The sequence below is a fragment of the Monodelphis domestica genome, chromosome 3, assembly GCF_027887165.1.
Source record: "Monodelphis domestica isolate mMonDom1 chromosome 3, mMonDom1.pri, whole genome shotgun sequence".
NCBI classification, from domain to species: Eukaryota; Metazoa; Chordata; class Mammalia; order Didelphimorphia; family Didelphidae; genus Monodelphis; species Monodelphis domestica.
The window spans coordinates 73,530,932-73,555,067 of NC_077229.1; the positions used below are offsets into that span (position 1 = coordinate 73,530,932).

General features: G+C 53.3%; 1 protein-coding gene across 1 annotated transcript in view; it reads left to right on the forward strand.

The window, feature by feature from the left end:
* The first annotated feature begins 532 nt into the window (after window positions 1-532).
* SSBP4 (single stranded DNA binding protein 4) overlaps window positions 533-24,136 on the forward strand; it is a 41,553-nt gene continuing 17,949 nt past the window's right edge. Inside the window, exons 1-4 of the mRNA XM_056822135.1 lie at window positions 533-1,148; window positions 10,224-10,296; window positions 10,674-10,735; window positions 10,975-11,059. Coding sequence (XP_056678113.1) covers window positions 1,090-1,148; window positions 10,224-10,296; window positions 10,674-10,735; window positions 10,975-11,059 — 279 coding nt within the window. The 5' untranslated portion in view covers window positions 533-1,089. The remainder of the gene's footprint in view (window positions 1,149-10,223; window positions 10,297-10,673; window positions 10,736-10,974; window positions 11,060-24,136) is intronic.

A 24,136-nucleotide genomic window follows, 5' to 3' on the forward strand; every position in this document is an offset into this window, starting at 1 on the left:
ACCGGGGACCCAGGAGGCGGACATGGGAGGGAGGGAGGGACGTCCACCCACCCCAAGCCCCCCGCTCCTAGCACTGCAGGCTCTGAGCACCCAAGACCGCAAAACCTCCGAGCAGTGGGGCTTCGAACGGGGCGGCCTCCTCCCAAAGGGGAGGGAGCAGAGAAGCGGGGGATCGTGAGTGTGTGACCTTGTGTGTACACACGTGTGTGTCCGTGTGATTTCCGTGGCTAAATCTCTGGGCAGTTTCCCTCCGACCTCCCGAGCAAGCAGTCCCTTAACCATAGGCTTAATCAATGTGGAAATAAATAAATCTAAGTGTGATTCTGGGTGTGCCTGGGTTTGGGAGGGTGGGCGAGAGGCTCCACTCCCTGGCATTGCGTTGGGCAGGGGGTTTGAGGGGTGCACCAGGGGTGGGCCATAAGTGTGTCAGCGGGGGTAACCGTCAGGGCAAGAAAGAAGCCCTGAGTACAAGGGGCCATCAGCGTGCGTGCATGCGTGCGTGTGTGCGTGTGTGTGTGTGTGTATGTGTGTAAGGGGAGGAAAAAAGCCAGGTGTGGGACAGGCATTAGGTGTGCAAACCCCACCAATGTGAGTGAGGAGAGATGGGAGGGGGGAACATGGATGCACTACGGTGATCGGGTGTGCAAGGACCTCGGAACCGTGGGTGTCAGGGTGTGAGTTAGTGTATGTGTGAAGGGGCGGGAGGAGCTAGGGGAGGAAAGGGGAGGAGAGACCCTCTCCTCTCCGCCGCAGCGGCCGCTCACGCCTGGCGCCATCGCCCTTTTAAGAGCTGAGCCTGGGGAGGGAGGGAGAGGAGGCTGAGCGGAGCTGGGGGAGCAGCGCGCGATTCCTGGAACAGCCGGACCAAAAAAAAAAAAAAAAAAACCCAAAGCCGGAGCTGAAGCTGGAGCCGCCGCGACCGTTTCAAGTTCCCCCCGCGTGGAAAATGTACCTGATTTCTGTCCAAAGCTCCGGGATGTAAAACTAAAAAGGGGGGGGGGGGGTAGCTATGGAGATGGAGACCTCGGCAGGCTCCTTTCTTTGACAGGTGTGGAGTAGGGGAAAAAGTCTGAAAGAGAAACAAGCAGCATGTACGCCAAGGGAGGAAAGGGTTCTGCCGTCCCCTCCGACAGCCAGGCTCGGGAAAAGTAAGTGCGGCGGCGCCGGCTCTGGAGTCGGGCGGCGGGGGAGTCCCTGGGTGCGCGGGGCGCGCGGGGGCCGCTGCTGCTGCTGCAGGGGGGAGGGCGCGCGGGGCCGCGGGGAAGCAGGGGGACCGCCGTGAAGGTGGGGGTTCGCGGGGAACCGAAGGGAGCGCGGAGCCGCGGAAGAGGAGAGGCGAGGGGCTGGAGGGGAGCGCCGAGCCGGGGCGCGCGGGGCCGCTGCCAGGGCGCACAGAGGGGAAGGGGGCGCAGGCGCCGGAGCAGAGCTCGGGCGGCCGCGGGGATCGCCGAGCGCTCCAAGGCGGCTGCTCCTAGCCCGGGAGAGCGAGGTTGGAGGAGACGGGCAGGGAACCGCCGAGTTGTGGGAGCGGTGTCCTGGTCGTGCGCGGGGTCCAAGTCGCCTGCTGCCCCGGGGGACGTGGGACTTGGGGAGGGTAGCCCCCGGAGGAGAGACAGTGGCCGGGGCCCCATCCCAGCCCCCGTCTCCACTACGGTCCGCCACATACTAATTCACCGCCGCCGCCGCCGCCTTTAAAGTTTTCGCTGGGCGCCGCGCGGCGGGGCTGGGTTGGGCTGGGTTGGGCTGGGCTGGGCCGCCCTGGAGTGCCTGGGCTCCGGCCCTGAGCCCCAGATCCTTTCCGCTCCGAGCCAGGGGGCGGCCTGGGCCGGGGGGGAGGGATTAAACTCGAGCCCCCGGGCCGGACTAGCAGGGGTCACGGGGGCCACCGGGGAAAAGTTTGGGATTGGAGCCGCCGCGAAGTTGGCAGCCCCGGGCCCGGGGCGGATGGTAGGAAGAGGCCGGGCCGTAGCCGGTTAGAGCGGGAAGGGCTGGAATTGGAGCGATGGCCGGGCAGGGAGCCCCAGGGCCTGAGGCCCGGGTTGCTGGGGAAGGTGAGAGTCCAGAAGCCAGGAAGTTGTCCTCTGGGCTGCTTTGCTGGCTGTCCACTCGCGGGGCTAGGAGGTCCTGGGGACCTCCAGGCCGCCTGAGCTTGGAAGGGTGAGAAGGCCGCGGTGGCCTGTCTGGGACCATACCCATCCTTCCTCCCAGGCGGGGGCAGATCCCCGTACCTAAGCTAGGAACCCCCCGCCCCGGGACCCCGGGATCCCTGCTCCCCCCCGCCCAGCCTCCTGCCGCTCCGAGCGCTTGGAGCTCCCGGGAAAGTTGCAGACTGAAGGGTGGCCCCTGGGCCCCTGGGCGCAGACACGCCCCCTCTACCGGCGGCCCCGCCCCGCGGCCACCTGTCCGTCTGCCCCTCTGGCCCCCTCCTGCTCCTGGCGTCGGGGAGGGGCCCCAGGCTACGCTGGGGGGTTGGGGCGGGGTCCTCCCGCGGGACTGGCCTGGGCTGGGGTCAGGGCTGGGGTGGGGGCTGGAGGAGCCGGAAACTTGGAGACTTTGGGGGGGTGGGCGGAACTTGGCTGCCTAGGGGGCAGAAGAAGGGACCCGGGAGCCGGGGGTGGCCTGCCTCCGGGACTGTTCAAGGCCGCTGCAGCAGAAACTAGGACTGCTGGACCTGGGTCGGGGCTCTAGGGCAGTGGGACCCTCCCCGTCGCTAGGGCTTCTGGGTAAGACCCAGGGTCCCTAGCCTCCCCCTCCCCTGCTGGGGCCAGAGATGGAAGGCTGAGAGCCCATTCTATCTGGCTTTGCTTTCTTCCAAGAGTCCTCTTCCCCGCAGTTCCCCTCCTCTCCACTACCCCAAGCACACATAGGCTTCCCAATCCCTATGTTTCCTCCAACCCCACCTCTGTGGCCTCCCGTCTTCCTACTGCCTCAGCAGGCGTGGCCTTCTGGCAAAGGCTTGTTATTGTAGGGTAGCTCTTGACCGCCTAGGCTCAGGGTGCCTGCCCGGGGACTTAGAAGGTTGGAGCTGGGAAGGCCTTTAAATTCCTTAGAACACAGAAGGTAGAATGTCAGGGCTGCAAGAAGGAAGGCCCTTAGCCCGGAATGTCATGAGGGGTGAGGGGGGCACGGAGATTCTAAGGGCCAAAGACTTTCCTCTACATTCTAAGGCTAAGAACTTAAGTTATCACAGTTGAAGAGGACCTTCAGAACACAGAAAGGAGAATGGCAGAGCTGGGAAGGATCCTAGAACAGAGATGAGAATGGCAGAGCTGGGAGGGATTCTAGAACATAGAATGTCAAAACTGGAAAGGACCTCAAACACAGAGTGTCAGAACTAGGAGGGACCCTAGAACAGAGAATGAGAGTGTCAGAGCTGGGAGGATCCTTAGAACAGAGAATGTCAGAAGTTGGAGGGACCCTAGAACAGAGAATGTCAAAACTGGAAAGGACCTCAAATATAGAATGTCAGAACTAGGAGGGACCCTAAAACATAGAATGTCAAAGCCAGGAAGGACCTTAAGGGCATTTATTATACTTGGGAATATTCTTAGGATGTAGAATGTCAGAGCTAGGAGACACTTTAAACATTAGAGTCCAACCCCCTCATGTTACATATTAGGAATGGGTAAAATGGGGCTTGGGTAGCTAAAGCTGTCACCAAGCAACCAAATGCTTGTGTTTCTGCCCTCTGGGGCCCAATGAACCAGTTCCCTCCCCCTTCTACATAAGAGCCTTTCAAATGCTCAAAGGCAGCCCTCCTGCCCATTTTGAGTTTTTTGCTTTTGCCTAATTAAACCTTAATGATCCTTCTGTGACTTGGTTCAAGGTCCTTCACTGTCCTGCTTGCCCTTCTCTGGTAGGCTCCAGACTTTAGCAAGTCCTTCCTTAAATACAGTACCTCCACCTAAGCATAGTGCTCCACATGTGGTCTGACCAGGGCATAGTGCTGAGGGCCCATCACCTCCTTATTCCTGGAAGCTCTGAGCCCCAGCTTTCATTGGATTTTTGGCGCCCTCTCACATGCTCTTGGCACCAGTTGAGCTTGCAAGCCCCTAAAACCCCAGCTCTTTGTCAGGTTGCTGTCCAGCCAGGCCTCCCCCATCATCTCCTTGTGAAGTCAGTTTTGTGATTCCAATATTTCTCCCTGTTGAATCATGTTCTGTTCCAATCAGCCTTGTGCCCTTGCCTCTTAAGGTCTTTTTTTTTTTAAATACCGATTCTGTCCACAGCAGCCTTGAATCACCTGTAAATCTGCTGAGCATGCTAATACCTGGGCTGGAGGGTGGCAAGTCATCTCTGTCTTTATCCAAGCCATTGATAGATATGTAAAACATTCCTGGGGTTCACTGAAGACATTTTTAGTTTTAAACCCTCACCTTCCATCTTAGAATCAATACTGTGTATAGGCTTCAAGGCAGAAGAGTGGTAAGGGCTAGGCAATGGGGTTAAGTGACTTGCCCAGGGTCACACAGCTGGGAAGTGTCTGAGGTTAGATTTGAACCTAGGACCTCCCATCTCTAGGCCTGGCTCTCATTCCTCTGAGATACCCAGATCCCCCCGCAAGGCTAACCTTGAACATTTTATTGATGGCTATCTTTAAAATTTAATTTTCAGCCACTTGATTATCCAATTGGTCTAGTCAAATAGAGACTGTTGAGGAGGAGATGGAGCCTCAGCCTTCTTCCTCTTCCTCTTTCTGCCCTGACCCTTCTCCTCTGGCTCAGTTCAAGGGTCCCTCCTTCCAAAGACCCTATGCCATGGGGTTCCTACCTCATCCCCAAGACTTCCCCAGCTTTCCCAAGCCCCTGGCTCAGCTTCTTTTACACTCCAATATTACATTCCTCTGGGGCCTAGGCTTTTCATTTTCAGCAATCCCAGTACAGTCCAGTAGAACCTGGCTCATAGAATCTGACTTGGAAGTCATGCCTGAACAGGTCTCCATAGCATCCTCCCCCATAAATGGTTATCTTGCTTTTCCTTGAAGGCTTCTAGTGACGGGAAACTCACCACCTCTCAAAAACAATGCATTTCACTTTTGGGTAGCTCTAATTGTTGGGAAGCTTGCCCTTAGCAGGGGGTGATGTGAAAAGCACTAAATTTAGTAGTGACAGAGGACCAGTGTTTGAATTCTGCTTCTGCCATTGTTGCCTTGGATAAGCCACTTAAACTCTGGAGACCTTAGTTTCCCTATCTATAAAATAAGTGGGGTGGACCACATGATGTATAAGATCCCTTTCAGCCCCGGATGAATGAAAAATGTGGCAGGCACCCTGCTAAGCAAGAGGGAGCCAAAAAATAAGAAAAACCACCTGCCTTCAAGGAGATCACATTCGAATGGGGAGGACAATATGGAAATAAACATGTGTGTACTTACAGGATATACACAAAATAAATTAGAGGTAACCTCAGAGGGAAGACCCTGGCCTTAAGGGGGATCAGGGAAAGACTTCTGGCAAAAGGTGGGAATTTCACTGAGACTAAGGAAGTTAGGAGGCTACAGTGAGAAGGGCGAGCACTGCCCGAGAGGTAACCAGTGAAAATGCCTGGCGTCTGGGAATGGGGGTCTTGTGAGAGGAACCACCAGGAAGCCAATGTCCTTGGATTACAGACTACGTGGAAGGGTACAAAGTGCAAGGAAACTGGGGAGAGGCTAGATTATGGAGGGTTTAGAAGCCAAACTGGGGATTTTATGTTGGATCCTGGAGGGAGCCATTGGAATTCGTCAGAAAGCGGGGTGGCATGGTTAGATATTCCCTTTGGGAAGCTCACTTTGACTGCCAAGTAGAGGATGGACTGATGAAGAACAAAGACCACCCCTGCCCTCTTGGAGCTTACAATCTAATGAAGAGACAAAGTAGGGAAGTGATGTCCAGTGAAGGGCACTTTGGTTTAGAAAGTTTCAGGGATAGTGAATGAGGCCCTGGGGGAATAGATTGACAGACTCTTCCATGGCACCATGTTAGAGTTCATTTGATCTTCTACTCCTTAATGAAGCTGAGATCCCCATTCCTCTAACTCCCACCCATCGCTCCACGTTCTCTCATATGGGATCAGAAGGACACAGTCAGTTGAGCCCTTGTGCCTTGGATTGCCCTTCAGATCCACAGGCAGTGATGGTGGCCCTCCTAAGTCTTCTGAGGTTCCAGAACAGGCATATCCAGGCTGAGATAGGCTTGTGGAGGTTCTACCAACATTAAATGATCCTGGGACATATTTAAACTTCCACAATCTGATTATTCCCAATCAGTCTTGGAATTGGAGTCAAAGACCTAGAGCTTCAAGTCCCAGCTCTGATGTTAAGGGCAGCCACGTCACTGGATGAATAAAGTTGCTGCCCTCCTCAAGCCTGTAAAATGGGCAAATAATACTTGTCCCACTCGCCCTGTAAGAATATTAGGAACAAAGAATTTGTCGACCATAAAGCACCAGAGGAATGCTGGTCATTCTAATAAACGTCTATTTTAATTGAATAAAAATACCATGTTTGTTCATGGTCCTCCAGTCTAGTGACATCACAGGATCTAACTTTGAAGCCCAGCCCTCTTATTTACTCCCTCAGTGACCCTGAGTGAGTCATTTAACTTCTCTTGTCCTTGGTCTCTTCTTGTGTAAGAGGAGGGGGTAAGAGGTAGGTGGCTGCCATGGACCTTTCCAGTTCTAGGCCCATCATCCCATCACACTGGTCCCTTTCTTGCTCCAACCAGGACTCCCACCTTGGTGCCACTTGGAAACGTCCTCGGTCTAGGCTGGCATCTTTCCTAGAGCTAGGACCGGACAGGACCTCAGGGACCAGGACCTATCTCTCCCCTCTTGTTTTACAGATGGGAGGAGCAAGTTTTTTGAGGGGCGGTGGGGATAATGAGCTGTATATTTTTTAACCTTACTATCTGCCCTAGTAACAACTCTCAAGATAGAAGAGCAAGGGCTAGGCAAATGGGGTTAAGTGACTTGCCCCACCCCGACTCAAACAGCTAAGAAGTGTGTGAGGTCCAATTTGAATCCAGGTCCTCCCAAGCCCACTATCTACTGTGCTTGCCTAGCTGTCCCTTGAATTCTGTTTGGAATGCAATAAGATGGAGATGCTGTTTGAACATCCTAGTGGAGATGGAGGCCAGTTAATGGGGAGAGGGAAGTTAGGACCATCCTGACAGCACCTTATCATTTGGGACAAATTGTAGTCACCCTGTAAACATTTCTTGAATGAATGAATGAATGAGTTCTCTGCTTAGCATTCAAAGTCCTCCATGGCTGTGTCCGGTGATACCTTTCCAGCTGGACTTTACATAATCCTTTCTCTGCAATCTACACAGTCTGTCCTTTGAAAAGCTCCCCCAACTTTTGTACCTTTGCTCAGGAAGTTAGCTGTGCCTGAAATGTTATCCCTCTCCTTCTACAATTGGAGAAGTTCTACCCATCAATTCAACTCCCATTTATTAAGCAGATAATCCAAACCACCTTGTAAAAGCTTCTCCAGACCTTCACCCTCCTCTCTTGACAACCTTCTCCCCCCCCCAGACTTCATTTAGGCCCCTTTGGAAGCAATTATCTTATAATGTTGTATATTCTTATTGACTTCTCTTCTTACTAGACTTGTGAATTCCCCAGTGAGGTGGAAACCATGCCTTATCTGACCCTTGCAGGTCCTCCAGGGCTTAGCCAGGTGCTCTGCATACAGTAGGCCCTTAATAAATGTTAAATGAATGAATGAATGAGATTGGGGAATCACCTGCATAAAAGAAAGAGCTGGCACTCTGGGAGTGAATGGATTCAAGAGAGGAGGGAGAGGGAAAGGAGAGGAGGGAGAGAATTTGTGTGAGTATAAAGAAGGAAAGGAACAATTAGACTGATGACTAAGTCTTGGAAGGTGGTTTACTGAGAGAAGATACTAGTATAGGAGCATCTGGAGGGAGGGTTGGGGCAGTGTCAGTTTGCATTGTGCTTGATGGCACTAGGAGGTTATGGAAGGTGAAATATGAGAAGAGGAGGTATAGGTCGTTGATGACCTTGGAGATAACAGCTTGAGATCAATGGTGATAAAAGTCAGAGATTGAGGGGTCAAGGAATGAATGAATGAGTGGTCATGAGCAAATATAGACTGTTTCTTTCAGATATTGGGTCAAGTACTAGTGCATTGTTGGTGGAGTTGTAAACTGGTCCAACCATTCTGGAGAACAATTTCTGACCGTGCCCAAAAGGACATAAAATGATGCCTACCTTGCAACCCAGCAATATAGCACTACTAGGTCTGAATCTCAAAGAGAAAGAGAAATTGAGTCTTCAAAGAGGAAGGAAAAGGACGTATTTGTGCCAAAAATATTTGTAGCAGCTCTTTTGTTGGTTTCAAAGAATTGGAAATGAGGGGATGGCCATTAGTTGGGGAATGGCTGGACAAGTTGTAGCATATGATTGTGAAGGAATACTATTGTGCTGTGAGAAATGTCGAGGGAGATGGGTTTAGAAAAACCCGAGATGACTTAAATGAACTGATACAAAGTGAAGAACCAGGAGAACGTTGCACAGAGTAACAGCAATATTGTAATTAATGGCAACTGCGAATGATTTTGTAGCTTTTTGGATCGATACAGTGATCCAAGAGAATTCCAAAGGTGCCCATGATGAAAATGCTCTCCACCTCCCAAAAGAGAATTAATGAACCCTGACGGCAGAATGAAGCTTCCTTTTAAGACAATTTTTCTGGGGCGGGGTGCAATAGGTCTTCTTTTTCAACATGGCTAATGGGGGGGGGGGGTGAATAAAGAAGAGGGAAAAAAAGAAGTTGGATCAGAAAGAATCTGGATGGTAGCCTAAGGGGGAAGAGAGCCAGGGATCATGGGAGCATAAAATCACAAGATCAAAGATTTGGAAGGGACCTCAGAGGTCACTGAGCCCAACCCCTTCATTTTGCAGATAAGGAAATGAGGGCCAGAGAAAGGAAATGACCTGTCTAGGATCACATTGGTAGCCTGAGCTGGGATGCAGCCCAGGAAGGGCTTTCTAGGCTAGGGGAGACCAGAGCATATTTGAGAAAAGTGGGGAAAGAGTGAAGAAGGGCAAAAAGAAAGGGAACAATGAGGGAGGTGAGACTCCCAGGCAAGAAGGTAGAGACAGAATGATGGACATGGGGAGAGCCTTGTTCCTACCAGGCCTGAGTGGCCCCAGAGTCTCTTGGGCCCCGGGCCAGGGCTTTGATTAGGCACCAGGCTGCTCACCTAGAGGAGGTGATGGAGAGAATGATGGCAGTGGCTTCAGAGAAAGGGTGAGGGGGATTCCCTTAGCTTGAACCCTGGCTTCCTTCAAACTCAGCTGACGGCCATTTTTAACAAGAGGCGATTCCCAGTGACCCCCCCAGCTCTGGACCTTTGTACCAGCTGTCCCCTCATTCCTAGAATATTCTCTCTCTTCCCCTCTCCCCGGAGCTTCCCTCTGACACTGCCACCCCTGTAATGCAGACTCTTATCTCTCCTAGCAGGACTACTGCAATAGTTAGGGGTAGGTCTGCCACTAAAGGACAGCTCTGATCATGGCATGGCTCCCTACTGCCTCCCGGATCAAATACAGAGTCCTTGGTTTGGCCTCAAAGCCCTGCCTAACCTAGTCCCCTCCTACCTTCCAGGCTTCTTTCCTCCCATTCCCCATCCAGGCCTCCTGGCCTCCTGGCTGTTCCACCAAGATACTCTGTCTCTCAGCTCCGGGCATTTTCTCTGGCTGCCTGGAACTCTGCATCCCTGCCTCCTGGCTCCCTTTAAATCCCTTCCTCTGCGGGAAAGCTTTCCCTGGGCCCTCCAGTCCTGCCTCTATTCATCCCTTAGGTAGCTCGTTTTGCACCCATTTGTTTGCATGTTGTCTTCCCCTTGGGGTTGTGGGCACCTCGAGGACCTGGACTCTCTTTTGCCTCCCTTCGTAAGGCCAGCATGCAGCACAGGGCCTGGCACAGAGTCAAGGACTTTGAATCCTGTCTGTCTGGACTGGGGTGTTGTGGCTGTGGAATGGGGGAGGGGGGCGTAGACAGGATGGCCCCTGAGGGCCTGTGAAGCCCCTCCTGTGTTCTAGACCCCTTGTGTGCCTCCAGAGCCCCAAGGAGTGAGTGGCTTCTCCCAGTGGGCTTCTGGTCTCTTTGGGGGTGCAGAAGATACAGAACGACATGCCTTCTGATAAATAGCTGCGAGGACGCTGGGTTTCTGGGCATCTTCGCCCTTGCCCTGAGCCTGGCCTTCTCTGTGTAGGTTGGCGCTCTATGTCTATGAGTATCTGCTTCATGTGGGAGCCCAGAAGTCAGCCCAGACCTTCCTGTCGGAGGTGAGAAGCAGCTGGCTGGGGTAGGGCCGCCCACTCCTGCTCAGCTCTCCCTTTCTCTCTTCTTCCCAGCTCTCCTCTTACCTACCCCCACCCCTTCTCCCAGCTTCCTTGGCTCTGTTCTGACTGAGATGGGGAGGGGGTGAAAGGATTGAGGGCCTGAAAGAACTGAGGGGGCTGAGATTGCGGGGACTGAATGACTAACCCTCTAATTGTTGCTGTAAAGTCCTATGATTTAGGTTTAAGGAAGAACTGAGAGGGCTGGATGAGGGGGCTTGAGGGGCCCGAGGAGACAAGAGAGCCAGGATTTCCTAGGTGGGGGGAGAATGTGGGCGAGGGTTGGGCAGGGTCTCTCTCTAACGTGCTTCTGGCTCTGGCAGATCCGGTGGGAGAAGAATATTACATTAGGGGAGCCCCCAGGGTTTCTTCATTCCTGGTGGTGGTAAGTCATTGGGGGTGGGAGACAAGGGGGAGCCCCAGGGAGGCAGAGGTGATGGGGAGGGGCCCTCAGAGCTAGAAAAGAATGATGGGAAGTACTGGGGAAGGGAGGGATGGGGTTGAAGTGTGCAGGGCCCAGTGCATGGTCACTTGAGGGAGGAGTGATGGGTAGGGGGGGTTGACTGTGGCAAGGGGGATTGGGCAGGGTCCAGGGTCTTCCTGATCATTTCTTGTCCCCCACAGTGTATTCTGGGACCTGTACTGTGCAGCCCCTGACCGACGAGAGACCTGTGAGCATTCTAGTGAAGCCAAGGCTTTTCATGACTACGTGAGTCCCTGCCCTGTCCAGGGCCAGATTTGGGGCTGGTAGGTGGGTGAGTAGGTGGGTAGAAAGCCTTGGCAAGATTTGAGGTCTGTGGATGTGCATGAGTGAATTTGTATTTTTAGGGGGCTGCAGGCCTTGGCCCCAGCATTGGGGCTAATGGAAACTTCTGCCCTAAACTCTTGGCTTGTTTTCTTGAAAGACTCTCAGGCTATGGGAGAAGGCTCCTCTGTCTTTTGGTAGAATCTGAGGGGGTGACCCTGGGCTGAAACAAGACAAACTTGCTGGGCTAGAGGAAGCTCTGCTGTCCTTTCCCAGGGCTCCAGGAGTTTAGGTAGAAACAAGGTGGTTGGACAGGGTGGGCCGGCCTCCTGGGGTCACCAAAGCTCTTGCTCTCTCTGTGGACCACCCTTCACCACCTGCTTGGAAACTTCATGAATTGTCTTGGGAATGGAGACTGATTTGTCTAGAGTCACAGAGCCACTCTGTGCCAGAGGTAGCACTTGAATACAGGCCTTCTTGACCGTTTAAGGCTGCTATACAATCACCCATACACTCCACCCACCCCTCTCTCTCTACCTCTCTCCTTTTTCCTCTCTCTCTCTTTCTGCCCCTTCTTCCCCCCTTTCCCTTTCTCTCCCTCTGCCTCTCCCCTTCTCTCTCCCTGTCTTTCCCTCTCTCCCTTTCCTCTCCATCTCTCTGTCTCTCCCTCCCTACATCCTGCCTTCCTTCTCTTTCTCCCTCTCTCCCTCTTCTTCTCTCTGTCCCTCTGCCCTTCTCCCTCTTCCTCCCTCTTTCTTTCTCTCCCTCCCTCCCTCCCTTTCATTCTCTCCCTCTCTCCCTCTCTCTCTCCCTCTCCTCTCTGTCTCTCTCTCCCCCTCTCTGTTTCTCCCTCCCTACATCCTGCCTTCCTTCACTCTCTCTCCTCTCCCTTTTCTTCTCTCTGTCCCTCTGCCCTTCTCCCTCTCTCTCTCTCTCTCTCTCTCTCTCTCTCTCTCTCTCTCTCTCTCTCTCTCTCTCTCTCTCTCTCTCTCTCTCTCTCTCTCTCTCTCTCTCTCTCTCTCCCTCCCTCCTCCTCTCTTCTCTTCCTCCCTCTCCCTTCCAGGTCTTCCACCCAACACCCTCCCTCCTGATATACACAAGCTCCCCGTCACATATGGGCTTCCTCACTCACATCTTCCCTGATAGACCCATCAAACATAGAATCAGACTCTCAGAGTAGGGAGGAACCTCAGTGGCCACCTAGCTTCTGCTGTGCCCCTGTGGGCATCCCCTCCACAGTATACCCAGTAAGTGACAGCCCTTTGGCCTCTCCATAAAGGCCTCCAGGAGAGAACTCTCTCCCCACTCTAGACAACCTTTTTGGGGAGGGAAGGGAGAGGGGAAATGGCTCTAATTAGCCTCTTTTTCCAGGCCCCCTCCTGGTTCTGCCCTGTGGGGCCAAGCAGAATAAGGCAAATCCTTCTCCAAGAGCAAGTCTTCTCTCTTCTTGACCACACACCCTCCATTCTTTTAGTGCATGTTGTCCTCTTTCCATTCCGTCCTGCTCATTACCTTTTCTTCCCTCAATTCTTCCTTTCTGTCTCAGGATTAATTTTGAGTGTCATTTCCAAGGCAGAAGAGCAATAAGGGCTAGGCAAATGGGGTTAAGTGACTTGACCAGGGTCACATAGCTAGGAAGTGTCTGAGATCACATTTGAACCCAGGACCTCCCATCTCCAGACCTGGCTGTCCACAGAGCTACCTAGCTGCCCTTCTCCAACTCATTACTATCCTTCCTAAAATATACAGCCCAGAGAAGAGTGCAGTGTCCAGGGTATCATCTGCCTCAGGACAGGGCAGTAAGACAGCCGCCACATCATCTGGTGCCTCATATGGAGCCAGCAGGCTTCGCAGCCCCTCAGATCTTTCTCAGACCAGACCTCCCCTATTTGGGAAGTTGATTTTTTGGACCCAAGTAGAAGACATGATGTGATGTTACCACAAAGATGTGCTGATGAACGTTTAACAATCAGCCCACCAAAACTGAATTGTGCCCAAGATAAGACTTTTCCATTTAATCTGAATTCTTTTCTTCTGCATCCCATTCTCAAGTCTAAACAATTGACACAGCAATAAATCAAGCCTAGTCTTTGCTGATTTCCAAGGTATAAATGCTTATACTGAAAATTTAACTATTGACTCTCAGAAAGCTGGCTGAATTCAACACATCTTGGTGAGGTAGCATGTAAAAGGCCAAGAGTGCTGGATTTTGAAGCAAAGGATCATGTGCTAAATCTAGGCTTTGCTAAGTGGTCTAGTGGACACAATGTTGAACTTGAAGTCAGGAAGACCTGAGTTCAAATCCTACCTCAGATATTTACTCTGTATATCCCTGGTTCAGGAACAGGGAACAACAACAGTCCTTTAATTCAAATGAGTTAAATTTTGGAACGTGCTTTCTGAGCCTTTAAGTGCTCATTAACATGGAAAGTGCTTTATAAATTTCAAGTCTCTATCTAAATTATTAGGATTAATTAATTACAATTTGTAAGTTGGAGCATGTCTGCCTCCATTTCCTCCTCTCTAAAATGGGTACAGTGATAGCCCCTGCCTCCCAGAATCATCATGAGGTTTTGAAAATCTGAGAGCTCTCTAACAATTAGCTATTATTATAACTTCTTGTGTTCGGGTCCCCATCCATAAAATGAGGGGATTGGACAAGACAAGTCGATCTCTAAAGTCCCTTTCACCTGGCTGCCACACACTGTCTCTGTCTCTCTGTCTCTGTCTCTGTCTCCCCCTCTCCCTTCCTCTCTCTCTCTCTCTCTCTCTCTCTCTCTCTCTCTGTCTCTTTTTTTCTCTCTCTCTTTTTCTCTCTCACTCTCACTCTCTCTGACTCTTTCTCCAGGCACAGCTTCAGTCCCACAGAAGCTTGGGGATGGATGGGAGGAACTGTGCAGGCAGCCTCAGTGTTGGAGGGAAGGGGGCTTTCTGGGGGGCCCAAGCCACCCAGCTTCTTAAGAAAGTCTGCCTGGGGGAGCCGGTAGGCTCTTAGGACTGGGGGGTGGTAGGGAGCCTGGGTCTCCTTCCCCCAGGCCTAGGGAGGGCTGCCACAAAGCAGTTTAATGGCAGGGTCTGGATTCCAACTCAGACCAAAGTGGGAATATTGGAGGGGACTGGGCTGGGAAGGGAGGTGGTATTGTTGGGAGATGGGTCAATATTGACTCTACATAGATGTGGAGGGAGGAGGGCTGGATGGGATGAATTTTCTAACTTGGGTGCTCAGAGGAGGGAGAACCCACCCAGGCCTGAGGGCAGCTCCACCTCCCATCAGGAAATCTCTAGGTCCTGGGGAGGGGCAATGGAGCAGGAAAGAGAAATTCAGAGATGTCTGATCTGAGCCTTAAGGCCTTTTGGCTTCAGCCTGGCCAGTCCCCTTGACACCTGACCTCTGCAGGCTGTTCCCTGGGCAGTTCTCCCCTCTACCCCCCCAACTCTGACCCTATATGTGCATACATTATCTAGAAAGTGATGCAGAAATGATGATCCTTTGTGTCCTTGCTTTAAGGTTTCCAACATTCATGGTCTCATTTGAGGAAACTGAGTCTCAGAGAGGGCAGTGACTGGCCCTTTTTTGTGGTTCAGTCATTTTCAATTGGGTCAGATCCTTCTTGGCAAAGATACCCCAGTGGTTTGCCATTTCCTTCTCCAACTCATTTTACAGATGAGGAAACTGAGGCCAGCAGGATAAAGTGACTTGCCCAGGATCACACAGTTAAGTGTTTGAGACCAGATTTGAATTCAGGAAGACACTCAGACTGGCCCTTGCTTACACATTGTAAGAGGCAGGATGTGAACTCAGTCCCTTCTGGCTTCTAAGTCCAACCTCTTTCCATCCCAATTCCAAGGCCAGACAAGGCTGAGACCCCAGCAGAAATTGGATCCTAGCTCTTGTCCAACTCCCTTATTTTACAGGTGAGGCCCAGGGAGAAGTGACTTGCCTATGGTCACTGAAGTAGAATTTGAACCAAGTCCTTTGCTTCCAGGAAGTGCTCTCTTGGCCCACTCCCTACTACAAACACAGAAGACCTCATATACTTTCCCAGCAAGATAACACCTCCCCCCCCTTAACACAAATCCCTCCTTACTGTGAATTCCATTACACAGTCTACCAGTAAACATCCCCCTCTTTACACACACACACTCTCTCTCCCTCTCCTCTTTTTCTCTCTCCCCCTCTTTCTCTCTTCCCCCCTCTCTCTCTCCCTCTATCTCTTTTCCCCCTTTTTCTCTCTCTCCCCTCTCTTTTTCTCTCCCCCCTCTCTTTCTCTTTCTCTCCCTCCCTCTCTTTCTTTCCCCCCTCTCTTTCTTTCCCTCCCTCTTTTTCTCTCTCTTTCTCTCACTCTCTTTCTCTCTCCTCTCTTTCTCTTCCCCCCCCTTCCCTTCTCTCTCCCTCTGCACTGGTTGGCTTGGTAGAGCCTTACCTTTCTCACCCTCCTCCTACCACCCTCAGCAAGACCCCTTTTAAAGGATTATTAGGATAGAGTTGGGGGGGGGGGCAGTCCTTGCAGGCTGAGAGTGTAAGTTTGGCCTCTGACACAGCCGCACTACCTCCCTAGGAAACAGATTCCCAGATCCTCCCTACCCAGTGACCTCTGGGGGTGGGATACAGGTCAAGATTTGGCCATGTTCTGAGGTTCCCACAAAAGGTTACTTCTTTCTGACCCATCCTCAACTGTGGAGGGTCCATTTTCAATCCCCGTCCTCCATACCACATCTCTGGGTCTTCACCTCAGTCTGTGTCCCTTTCTTTCCTTCTCTCTTTAGGTTTTAGACCAGGGATGACCAGTACCCCCTTTTCTCACACCCCTTCCCAGCTTTCAAGACTTTATCCAGAAGGGGGCCTGGAGCTCTGGGTAGGAGTAGGGGATGGAGGGAGGACTAGAATTCAGAGTGGAGACAACAAACTCTGTCTGGGAGAATACCCCTGTGAGTGTCTCTGAGTCTCCTTTTCCAGAGACCCCCTTTCCCCATTCCATACAGGCATGTTCCCTTCTTTTTCCTATGTTGGTGGGCAGAAATGGAGAAGGCTATGGACTGGGAGTGAGAAAAGAGGTCAGGTGGAGGGAGATGGAGCTCCCTTAGGAAGCAATTCGTCATCCTCCAGGGTAGGGCCAGTAGGCTAGGCTAGGCTAGGCAGAAGGGAGGCGGCACAGAGCAAGGCTGAGAAGGAAGAGGGCATTGCCACTAGCCCCAAAGGATCCCAAGACCTGTTTCCTTTTGTTTCTCTATCCTTGGCTCTCCCCTCCCTCTGATTCTCTGCTTGGCTCCCTCAGAGTGCTGCCCTTCTGTTCTCTCCTGCCTCAGAACCCACCCTCCTCCCTGCCTCAGCCTCATCTCCATCGTTGCCCAGCATCCTCAGTTCTTGTCAACCCTTTCTTTTACAGAGGTCCCTTGTCCCCCCCCTCCCCAGCTACTCCCTCACTTCATTTGGGAAGCATTTCGGAAGGGCGATTCCTCCTGCCCAGCCATCCCAAGTCAAAATCTGGCTGCTTCCTCCTGCGAGCTTGCCCATGTCTCTTTTACCTGCACCCCGGCTTCTTTTCTGGGACCTCCCTTCTGGCTGCCCCACCCCCACCCCCCGCGGTGCTCTTGGCCCCTTTCTCTGGCCCTTGCAGCCTGGCTTGGAAAGTCCTTTCCCCATTTGGGCTTTCTCCATAGGCCCGCCTCTTTCCCCGGGGTCCCACTTGGGCTGCATGTGGCCTCTGCCCAGTGTGTCTCCCCCAGCTCCCTCTCCTGTGTCGGCCTCTTTCTCAGGGAGTCTAAGTCCACCGGCGCCCCCAAATCCCTTTGCATTGGGAGCCCGGGGAGCTTAGGGACGAGGCGGGTGGAGGAAGGAGGGGAGGGAGGCTGGGGTTGCGGAGCCGGAGCGGGGCGCTGGGCGCAGGGAGCGGGGCCCATTTCCATTTCAGAATTAATGAGATTCTCCTGAAGTGAAACACACGCGCGGCTTCAGAGGGCCGTCTGCCTCGCGGGTCAGCCCTGCGGAGTCAGGCCCCGTTGCCATGGCAGCGCTGCCTTGCATATGTAAAGGGGGGAAGAGAGAGGGAGAGGGGAGGGGGAAGAGAGTGGGGAGAGGAGGGGGGAAGAGCGAGAGTAAGAGAGAGGGAGAGACTAGAGGAATTGGAGGGAAGAGAGGAGAGAAGGGGGGGGGGGGGAGATGAACCAACTCCCGGACCCGAACAGCTTCGCTGGGGCCTACAAATGGGGGGAGGGGAGCCAGTCTCGGAGGAACAATATGGGGGAGGGGCGTCCAGACAAAGACTAAGGTTAGCCTGGGAAGAGGGGATATGGAGGCACGTGGGGGGTGGAAAAGGGACTGGGCTAGAGAATGGGAACCTTGAGGGGAATCTGGAAGGAGGGGGCCCAGGGTGTGGAACTAGAGGGCCCTGTGAGAAGGCAGGACCTGGCGATTTGGGAGGAGGGAATCCAAAAGAGGCAGGAAGAGAGGCCTGCGGAATAGGGAAAGAGAGGAAAAGGGACTACAGAAGGGAGCGGAAAGGAAACTGGGGAAATCGAGGGTGTCCCCATCAATTCCCTTACACACTCTGGCCAAAAGACCCTTTAGACTTGGATCCCACAAGTCCTGGATCTAGCTCTCCCTCCTCCCCCCCCTCCCCCGCTAGAGCCTGGGCTCCATACCCCGGAGGGGGGAGGGGAGGCCCCAGGACCGAAATCATTGGGGTTTGGGGGGCGCCAGGGAGGAGCAGAGGCTGCCACATCTGTTACCAACTAGCGAGGGGGGAGGGCGCCACGGGCCTACTGGGGCTTTGGGGAGGCAGACAGGCTCAGACTTAAGCGTTCTACTTGCCACCCCCTCCCCAACCTCCCCCTCCCTGGTCTCTGGGGCGCCAGTCCTGGCTGGGTGAGGAAGGGCCAATCGCTTGGCTTGTGGGGGGGGGCGGAGCGGGGCAGGGGGGGGGGGGAAGCGGGCGGACCCTGGTCGTGGCCAGGAAGCTGGGCGGACATCCTGTCGGTGGAGTCAGGCCGGAGGCCCCCACTCCCCAAGGTTCCTCTCAGCCCCCAGTCCCTGGGCAGCAGCGGGTGTGGGAGTAACCAGGCTGAGGAGACCCTCGAAGGCGGGAGCAGCTCCGAGCCCCTCCCTGGCCCTTCTGTGGGTACTATGTCTGCCCTTCCCCGCCCTCCAGGCCGGCCAAGTCCTTGCATCCCTCCTGGCCATGTTCTCTCCATCTCAGCCCTCTGGGTGCAAGCCTCTGGGAGGCTCTCCCCTGTTTTGGCTCCCTGTCCCCTCCCACTTCCTCTGCTGCGCTCAGCCGGCTCTGGGTCTCAGCCGCCCCCTCTTTCCTTTGTTGGGTCCCTGGTCTCAGGGTTTCTCTGCGTCTCCCCCTATGCTGGGTCTCTGTCTCTGCTTCTTTGTGACCTTGGTATCTTCAGGAAAAGCCCTGCGCTCCCCAACCAGTTGTCATGGCAACGCCTGTTTTGCCTTCTCCGGGAAGCTCATCAGCTGATTGACAAGGGGGGGGAGGCTGAGGGGGCCCCCCAACTCCCCAATCTCTGGCCGGAGGGAGCGTAAAGATTGCCCCGCCCACTCTTCCCTGCCCTCGAGGCTAGCCCCCCTCCCATTGTCCCGAGGAGGGCTGGGGCTCCACTGGGGGATTAACCCATCAGACCCTGCCGGGAGGCCCAGCCGGGGCCTTCGGGAGCTGTCCTGGGACCCCTGCCCATCCACCTACATAACGAATTCACCCCCTTCCCTAGAACCCTATCGGGGTGGGGAGAGGCAGCCACCCTCTGGCTCCCCAGGGCCAGGCTTCCTCCTCCTCCAACCGGTCCAGGAAGCTCTGCGGCGCCTGATGCTGCCCTCGGGGCTGAGCTTGGGGGAGGAGGGGGGAGGGGCAGCCGAGCAAGGCCGGAGAGGCCTGAGAACTCCAAGGGCTCTTAGCATCCAGAAAGGCTGAGCTAGAGGGGCCCTTGGGATACCGACCAGAGCGGCTTGGCTGGAAGCGTCCTTAGAAGGGCTGCTGTGCTGGAGGGGCCCTCAGGCACCTTTGCAGCCTGGAGAAGGGGCCTTGGGGTGCCAAGAAAGCCACTGGAACAGAGAATGCCAGAGCTAGGACAGCTCCCAGAACTTGGAATGCAGGAGCCCTCGGGGACCCCAATAGGAGTCAGGCCTCCCTTTATTCAGCATTTACTTCAGTTAGGGGCCTCTAGTGTGGACTGGGGGGTGCTGAGATCCCTGGCCCAGCCCTCCAGGGGCATCGGAAGAGGCCAGATCTCGGCTAGAGACCCCAGGGAGGCCGAGTTTGGGGGCAACGGACATAGCCAATCCAGGAGGAAGTTCTGGAGAGAGGGGAGAGTGGCGGGGGAAGAGCTCCGGAGAGGGGACAGCTGGGAATCCAGTTTTGCTGGAATTTTAAGAGCCCTCCAGAGGGCAGGAGAGTGAAAAAGACTACAAAGGCAGGTTGGAGCCAGCCAGGGGGGTCCTCAAAGTTTGGGACATGACCAGATCTCTTGGGGAGAACAACTGGAAGCAGCTAGGAAAATTTGATGGGGGGCGGGAGCAGCACCAGGAGCAGAACCCCACATCTTGCCATTTACTAATTGTGAGACTTTAGGCATATGGTCTTAGCTTCAGTTTCCTCATCTGTAAAATGGGAGGCACTGGGAAGTGAGGTGGCACAGTGGGGACTGGAATCAGGAAGGCCCAAGCTCAAAGCCAGCCTCACTTGCCAGTTTTGTGACCCTGGGTAAGTCACTTAACCTCGGTTTGCCTTAATCCACTGGAGAAACTCCCAATGGGGTCAGCAAGAGGTTCCCCCTCTTGGCTTGCCCCACCCTCTCAGGCCGCTTGAATGTGCCCTCCGGCACTCAGACTGGGACTAACCCCCTCTTAGTGCCCTGCTTTGGCGATCTCTTTTCTCCTTAGAACCGCTGGAGACCCCTGCTAGTATTACCTAGATTTCACAGAAAGGGAAACTGAGACCACATGAAGTTAAGTGACCTGCCCAGGGTCACACGGCTGACAGATCTGAGGCAGTATTTGAATTTAGGTCTTCCAACCATCGAAGTCTAGCACTTTAAGAGGCTTCTAAAAAAAAGGCTCGGCCCGCGATCTCTCTCTCTTTTTTTTTTTTAATAAATAGGGAAACTGATCCCTAGAGAAGGGAAGAATCAGCCCAGCTTCCCTCCTGGGGCTCTTCCTAAAGTAACCAGCCAGGGGTGTCGAGGACCCCAGAGGGTAGCTGGCTAGCTGGGATAGCCATGGGGGGCGGGGCGGGGCGCGGAGGGTTATGGTCCAGCCGGCGGGCTGGGCCGGGCCGGCTGGGAGGGAGGGGTTCGCTGGGCCGCGTCGCCTGGGGCGGGCGCTGTTGGTCTTGGCGGCGGCCACAGACTCCCCATTGTCTTGCAAATGATTCGCGCGGGGCCCTCCTGTGAGTTCAGTCGGGTCCAGCCCCCGAGAAAACCGGCGCCTCTCCCTCCCCGGGCCTTAGCGCCAGCCTGGCTCTGGCTTAAGCTCCCGGGGAGGCCCCTGGCTAGGAAGAGGGAAAGGGGGGCGCCTCCTCCTACTCTGCTCCTCCGGGGACCTGGCTGAGAGACCTTGGATAAGTCTCTCATCCTGCCTGGGAGTTGTATGAACTAGAAGGTCTCTAATAAGATCCGAGTTTCTTTTCTCCCTCCTCCTGCCATGGGCTGTGCTGTCCCTTAGCTGGGGGCCCTCTTTCCCTTCCTCTCTTAGACCCAGAGATCCGGAGGGGCAGTGGGAAGCCCCTCACCTGTAACCGACAGGGGCGGGGCTGCGTCTCCTGGCTCCTCCTCCTCAACCTTCTGAAACTGATCTAGAAGGAGGGGGCGGGCCTCTGGGCTTACTAATGAGGACAATAACTTATGTTGGGACTTGAAAATCTCTTTTGATCCTGGGCTTGGAGGGGAGGGTGTTTTTATCCCCATTTGACTGAGGAGCAAATCGAGGCACGAGAAGTGTCGAAATGGCTTGCCCTGGGTCACGCACCTCAGCATCTGAGACCTGAACCCAGATTTTCCTGTTCTTCCATTCAAATGGAATCCCCAGAGGGCAAGGACATTGGCTTTGCCTTTATTAGGCCTGGTGTCCAGCACACCGGAAGCCAATTGACTGCCTCTAGAAGCCCTTCCGGGATTCATTTCTCCTTTTGGACATTTTCCTCATCCATAAAAACAAAGGCATTATGGGCAGCTGTGTGGTGCAGTGGATAAGCACTGGACCTAGAGAGGGGAGGTCCTCAGTTCAAATCTGGCCTCAAACACTTCCCAGCTGTGTGGCCCTGGACAAGTCACTTAATCCCCATTGCTTAGCCCTTCCCATTCTTTTGCCTTGAAACCAATACTTAATATTGATAGAAGATAAGGGTTTTTTTAAATTATTAGTATGGCAGCAGCTGGGTAGTTGAACCCAAAGACAGGGGGTCCTGGGTTCAAATTTGGCCTCAGGCACTTGCTAGCTGTGTGGCCCTGGACAAGTCACTTAACCCCGGCTGCCTACCCCTTGCCCCTCTTCTGTTTTAGAATTAATACAGAAGATAAAGGTTTGGGTGGAGGGAAGGAATGGAGTTGGATTAGTCAGTGAGGATTAAGTAGCTGACTCTTTGAGAACCCATTTGGGAGTTTCTTGGCTTGCCATTTCCTTCTCCAGCTCTTTTTACCCATTAGGAAACTGAGGCAAATAGGATGAAGTGATTCGCCCAGGGTCGGACAGCTTGTAAGTGTCTGAGGCGAGATTTGAACTTGGGAAGATGCATCTTCCAAAATCCAGGCCGGATACTGTATTCACTGCATCACCCAGCTGCCCCAACACCCACCTACCTCATATTAAATGGTAGAACAAGCTTTAGAACGTTTAATGCATTACGTAAGTGTTCAGGCATTGTAGAGACATGCGTGTGGCGTAGGAAAAGCACCTTACCAAATGGGCTGGATGCGGGAAGACTCCTCATCTGACACAGCCTTCAGCTCGAATGCTACCTCCTCTGGGCAGCCTTCCCAGATCACCCAGCCCTTCTGGAGCATTTTCTCTGCCAAGCTGCTTCTCCCCAGTGGGGGGAGAGAGCTCGCCCATCTTGGTCCACACTGCAGCTATCTTTGCCTCTCACCCCATCTCTTTCCCTCCCTAGATAGAGGATAAGTTCCCTGAGGGCAGACGAGGGTTCCTGGGCTATTCCAGCTAACCGCCCCGGGGGCCTTTGCTGCTAGTTGTTGAAGCTATTATTGAATGTCCCAGGCTTGGCCTTCCTAGTCATGAGCATTTCTTGGCTGAGCAAGTGCCCTGCTTTGCCTGACCCTAAACTGGGCACTCGGGGGCAAGGAGCACAGGATAGGCACTGAAAAGAAGCAGACTTAGTGACAGTTCAAGGGGAATGGGAAGAAATCAGAGCGCTGTAAATACAGAAGAGGCCCCCTAGTCTAACTCCCAAGTTTTACAGGACCTGAGAGAGTACGTGGAACCTTCTATACAATGAAGTCTCACACTGAGTGTGAGGAAGAATGTGAACTGCACAAAGTAGGGGTACTGTAAACGAAGAAGTAAGCTGATGCCTTCCGGGGAAGGGAAGCTGAGGAGCTTATAGTTTATCCTAGAGGTAATAGGGAGCCACAGAAACTTCTTGAGGGAGAGAGCAATCAGGCAATGGTCAGACCAGGCTTTGGGAAGATTGTTTTGGACAGATTGGAGAGGGGAGAAACTGGAAGTTAGGAGATGAATTAGGAGACTCTTCTGTACGATCCATGCTGACCCAAGCTTACTATATGTAGTTGTGCTAGAGAGGTTGGGGGTGGCTTAAAATTCAAACAAAAGTGCTTGTTTCAGGAAATTTACACATTTTGGGAGATAGGGATAGGGTACAGAGGGATACGGATAAGGCTACTGGGGAAAACATGAAGCTATGGGAAAGAAAACTAACAAATAAGGGGAATGGAATTAAAGGTAGTCATAGTAATTATACAACCCAGGTCCTACGGATGTGTTGATGGGATCAGAGAACATCTACGCTAAGGAACAGCAACACATTTGCTACCATGGCTACCAACTTACTGATTTAAAGAAGAGCAGGGAATCCAAATGGACCACTATGTCTCATTTAGAGGCCTTCAAAGATCTAAAAAGACTGGATTTGGACTGGGGAGAAAAGCCTCTACTAAGTAGTCATGCAACTGCACTCAAAGTTGGAGAGCCGTTGGGCTTTTTTGGGGGGGGGGCATGGATAGAAAAGGATTAACTATCCAAATGGTGGCAGAGCTGTGGTATGTAGTAATAAATTAGGCACCTACTATGTGCCAAGCAAGAACTGTGCTTGGTGCAGGGAAATGGAAGTACTATACAAAGGATGAAGCCATCTCTACTCACAATTCACCACCTTTAACTACCCAATGATCTTTCTTTCCTTTCTTCTTTATTTTCTTCCTTTTTCTTTTATTTTCTTCCCTTCCTTCCTTCCTCCCTCCCTCTCTCCCTTCCCTCCCTCCCTTCTTCCTTCCCTCTCTCTCTCCCTCCCTCCATTCTTCCTTCCCTCTCCCTCCTTCCCTCTCTCTCTTCCATCCCTCCTTCCCTCCATCCCTTCTTCCTTCCCTTCCTTCCTCCCTCCCTTATTCCTTCCCTTCCTCCCTCCCTCCCTTCCTCCATGTCTTCATCACTATGGACCTCAGTTTTCCCATCTATAAAATGGATATCGCCCTGGTTGATCTCTAAGCTTCTTTTCTAACACGAAATCTTTGATTCTATGAGGAAACAGAAATATGGTCAAGTTTTAGGGTTTGTCCGAGACTCTCAGGGGCAGCCCTGGACTCCCCCCCCAGTTGCTGATGCTTTGTCCAGTACATGGTGCTGATGGGGGAGGAGGGTGTCTACAAGTCACCATAATGCTGAGGTCAGTTATACTCACAAACAGAACGGGAAGTTGACTTAACTCCAGCTTAGCTCCTAGATTCACTCTGGGACCCTCAATGTCTGAGAACAGAGTGTCCTGGCGCTCGAAGGGGCCTGGGAGGAGGAACTGGGCAGAACAGGCTCTAGTCCATGATTCCCTAAGAAGCCTTTGGAAGAAAACTATT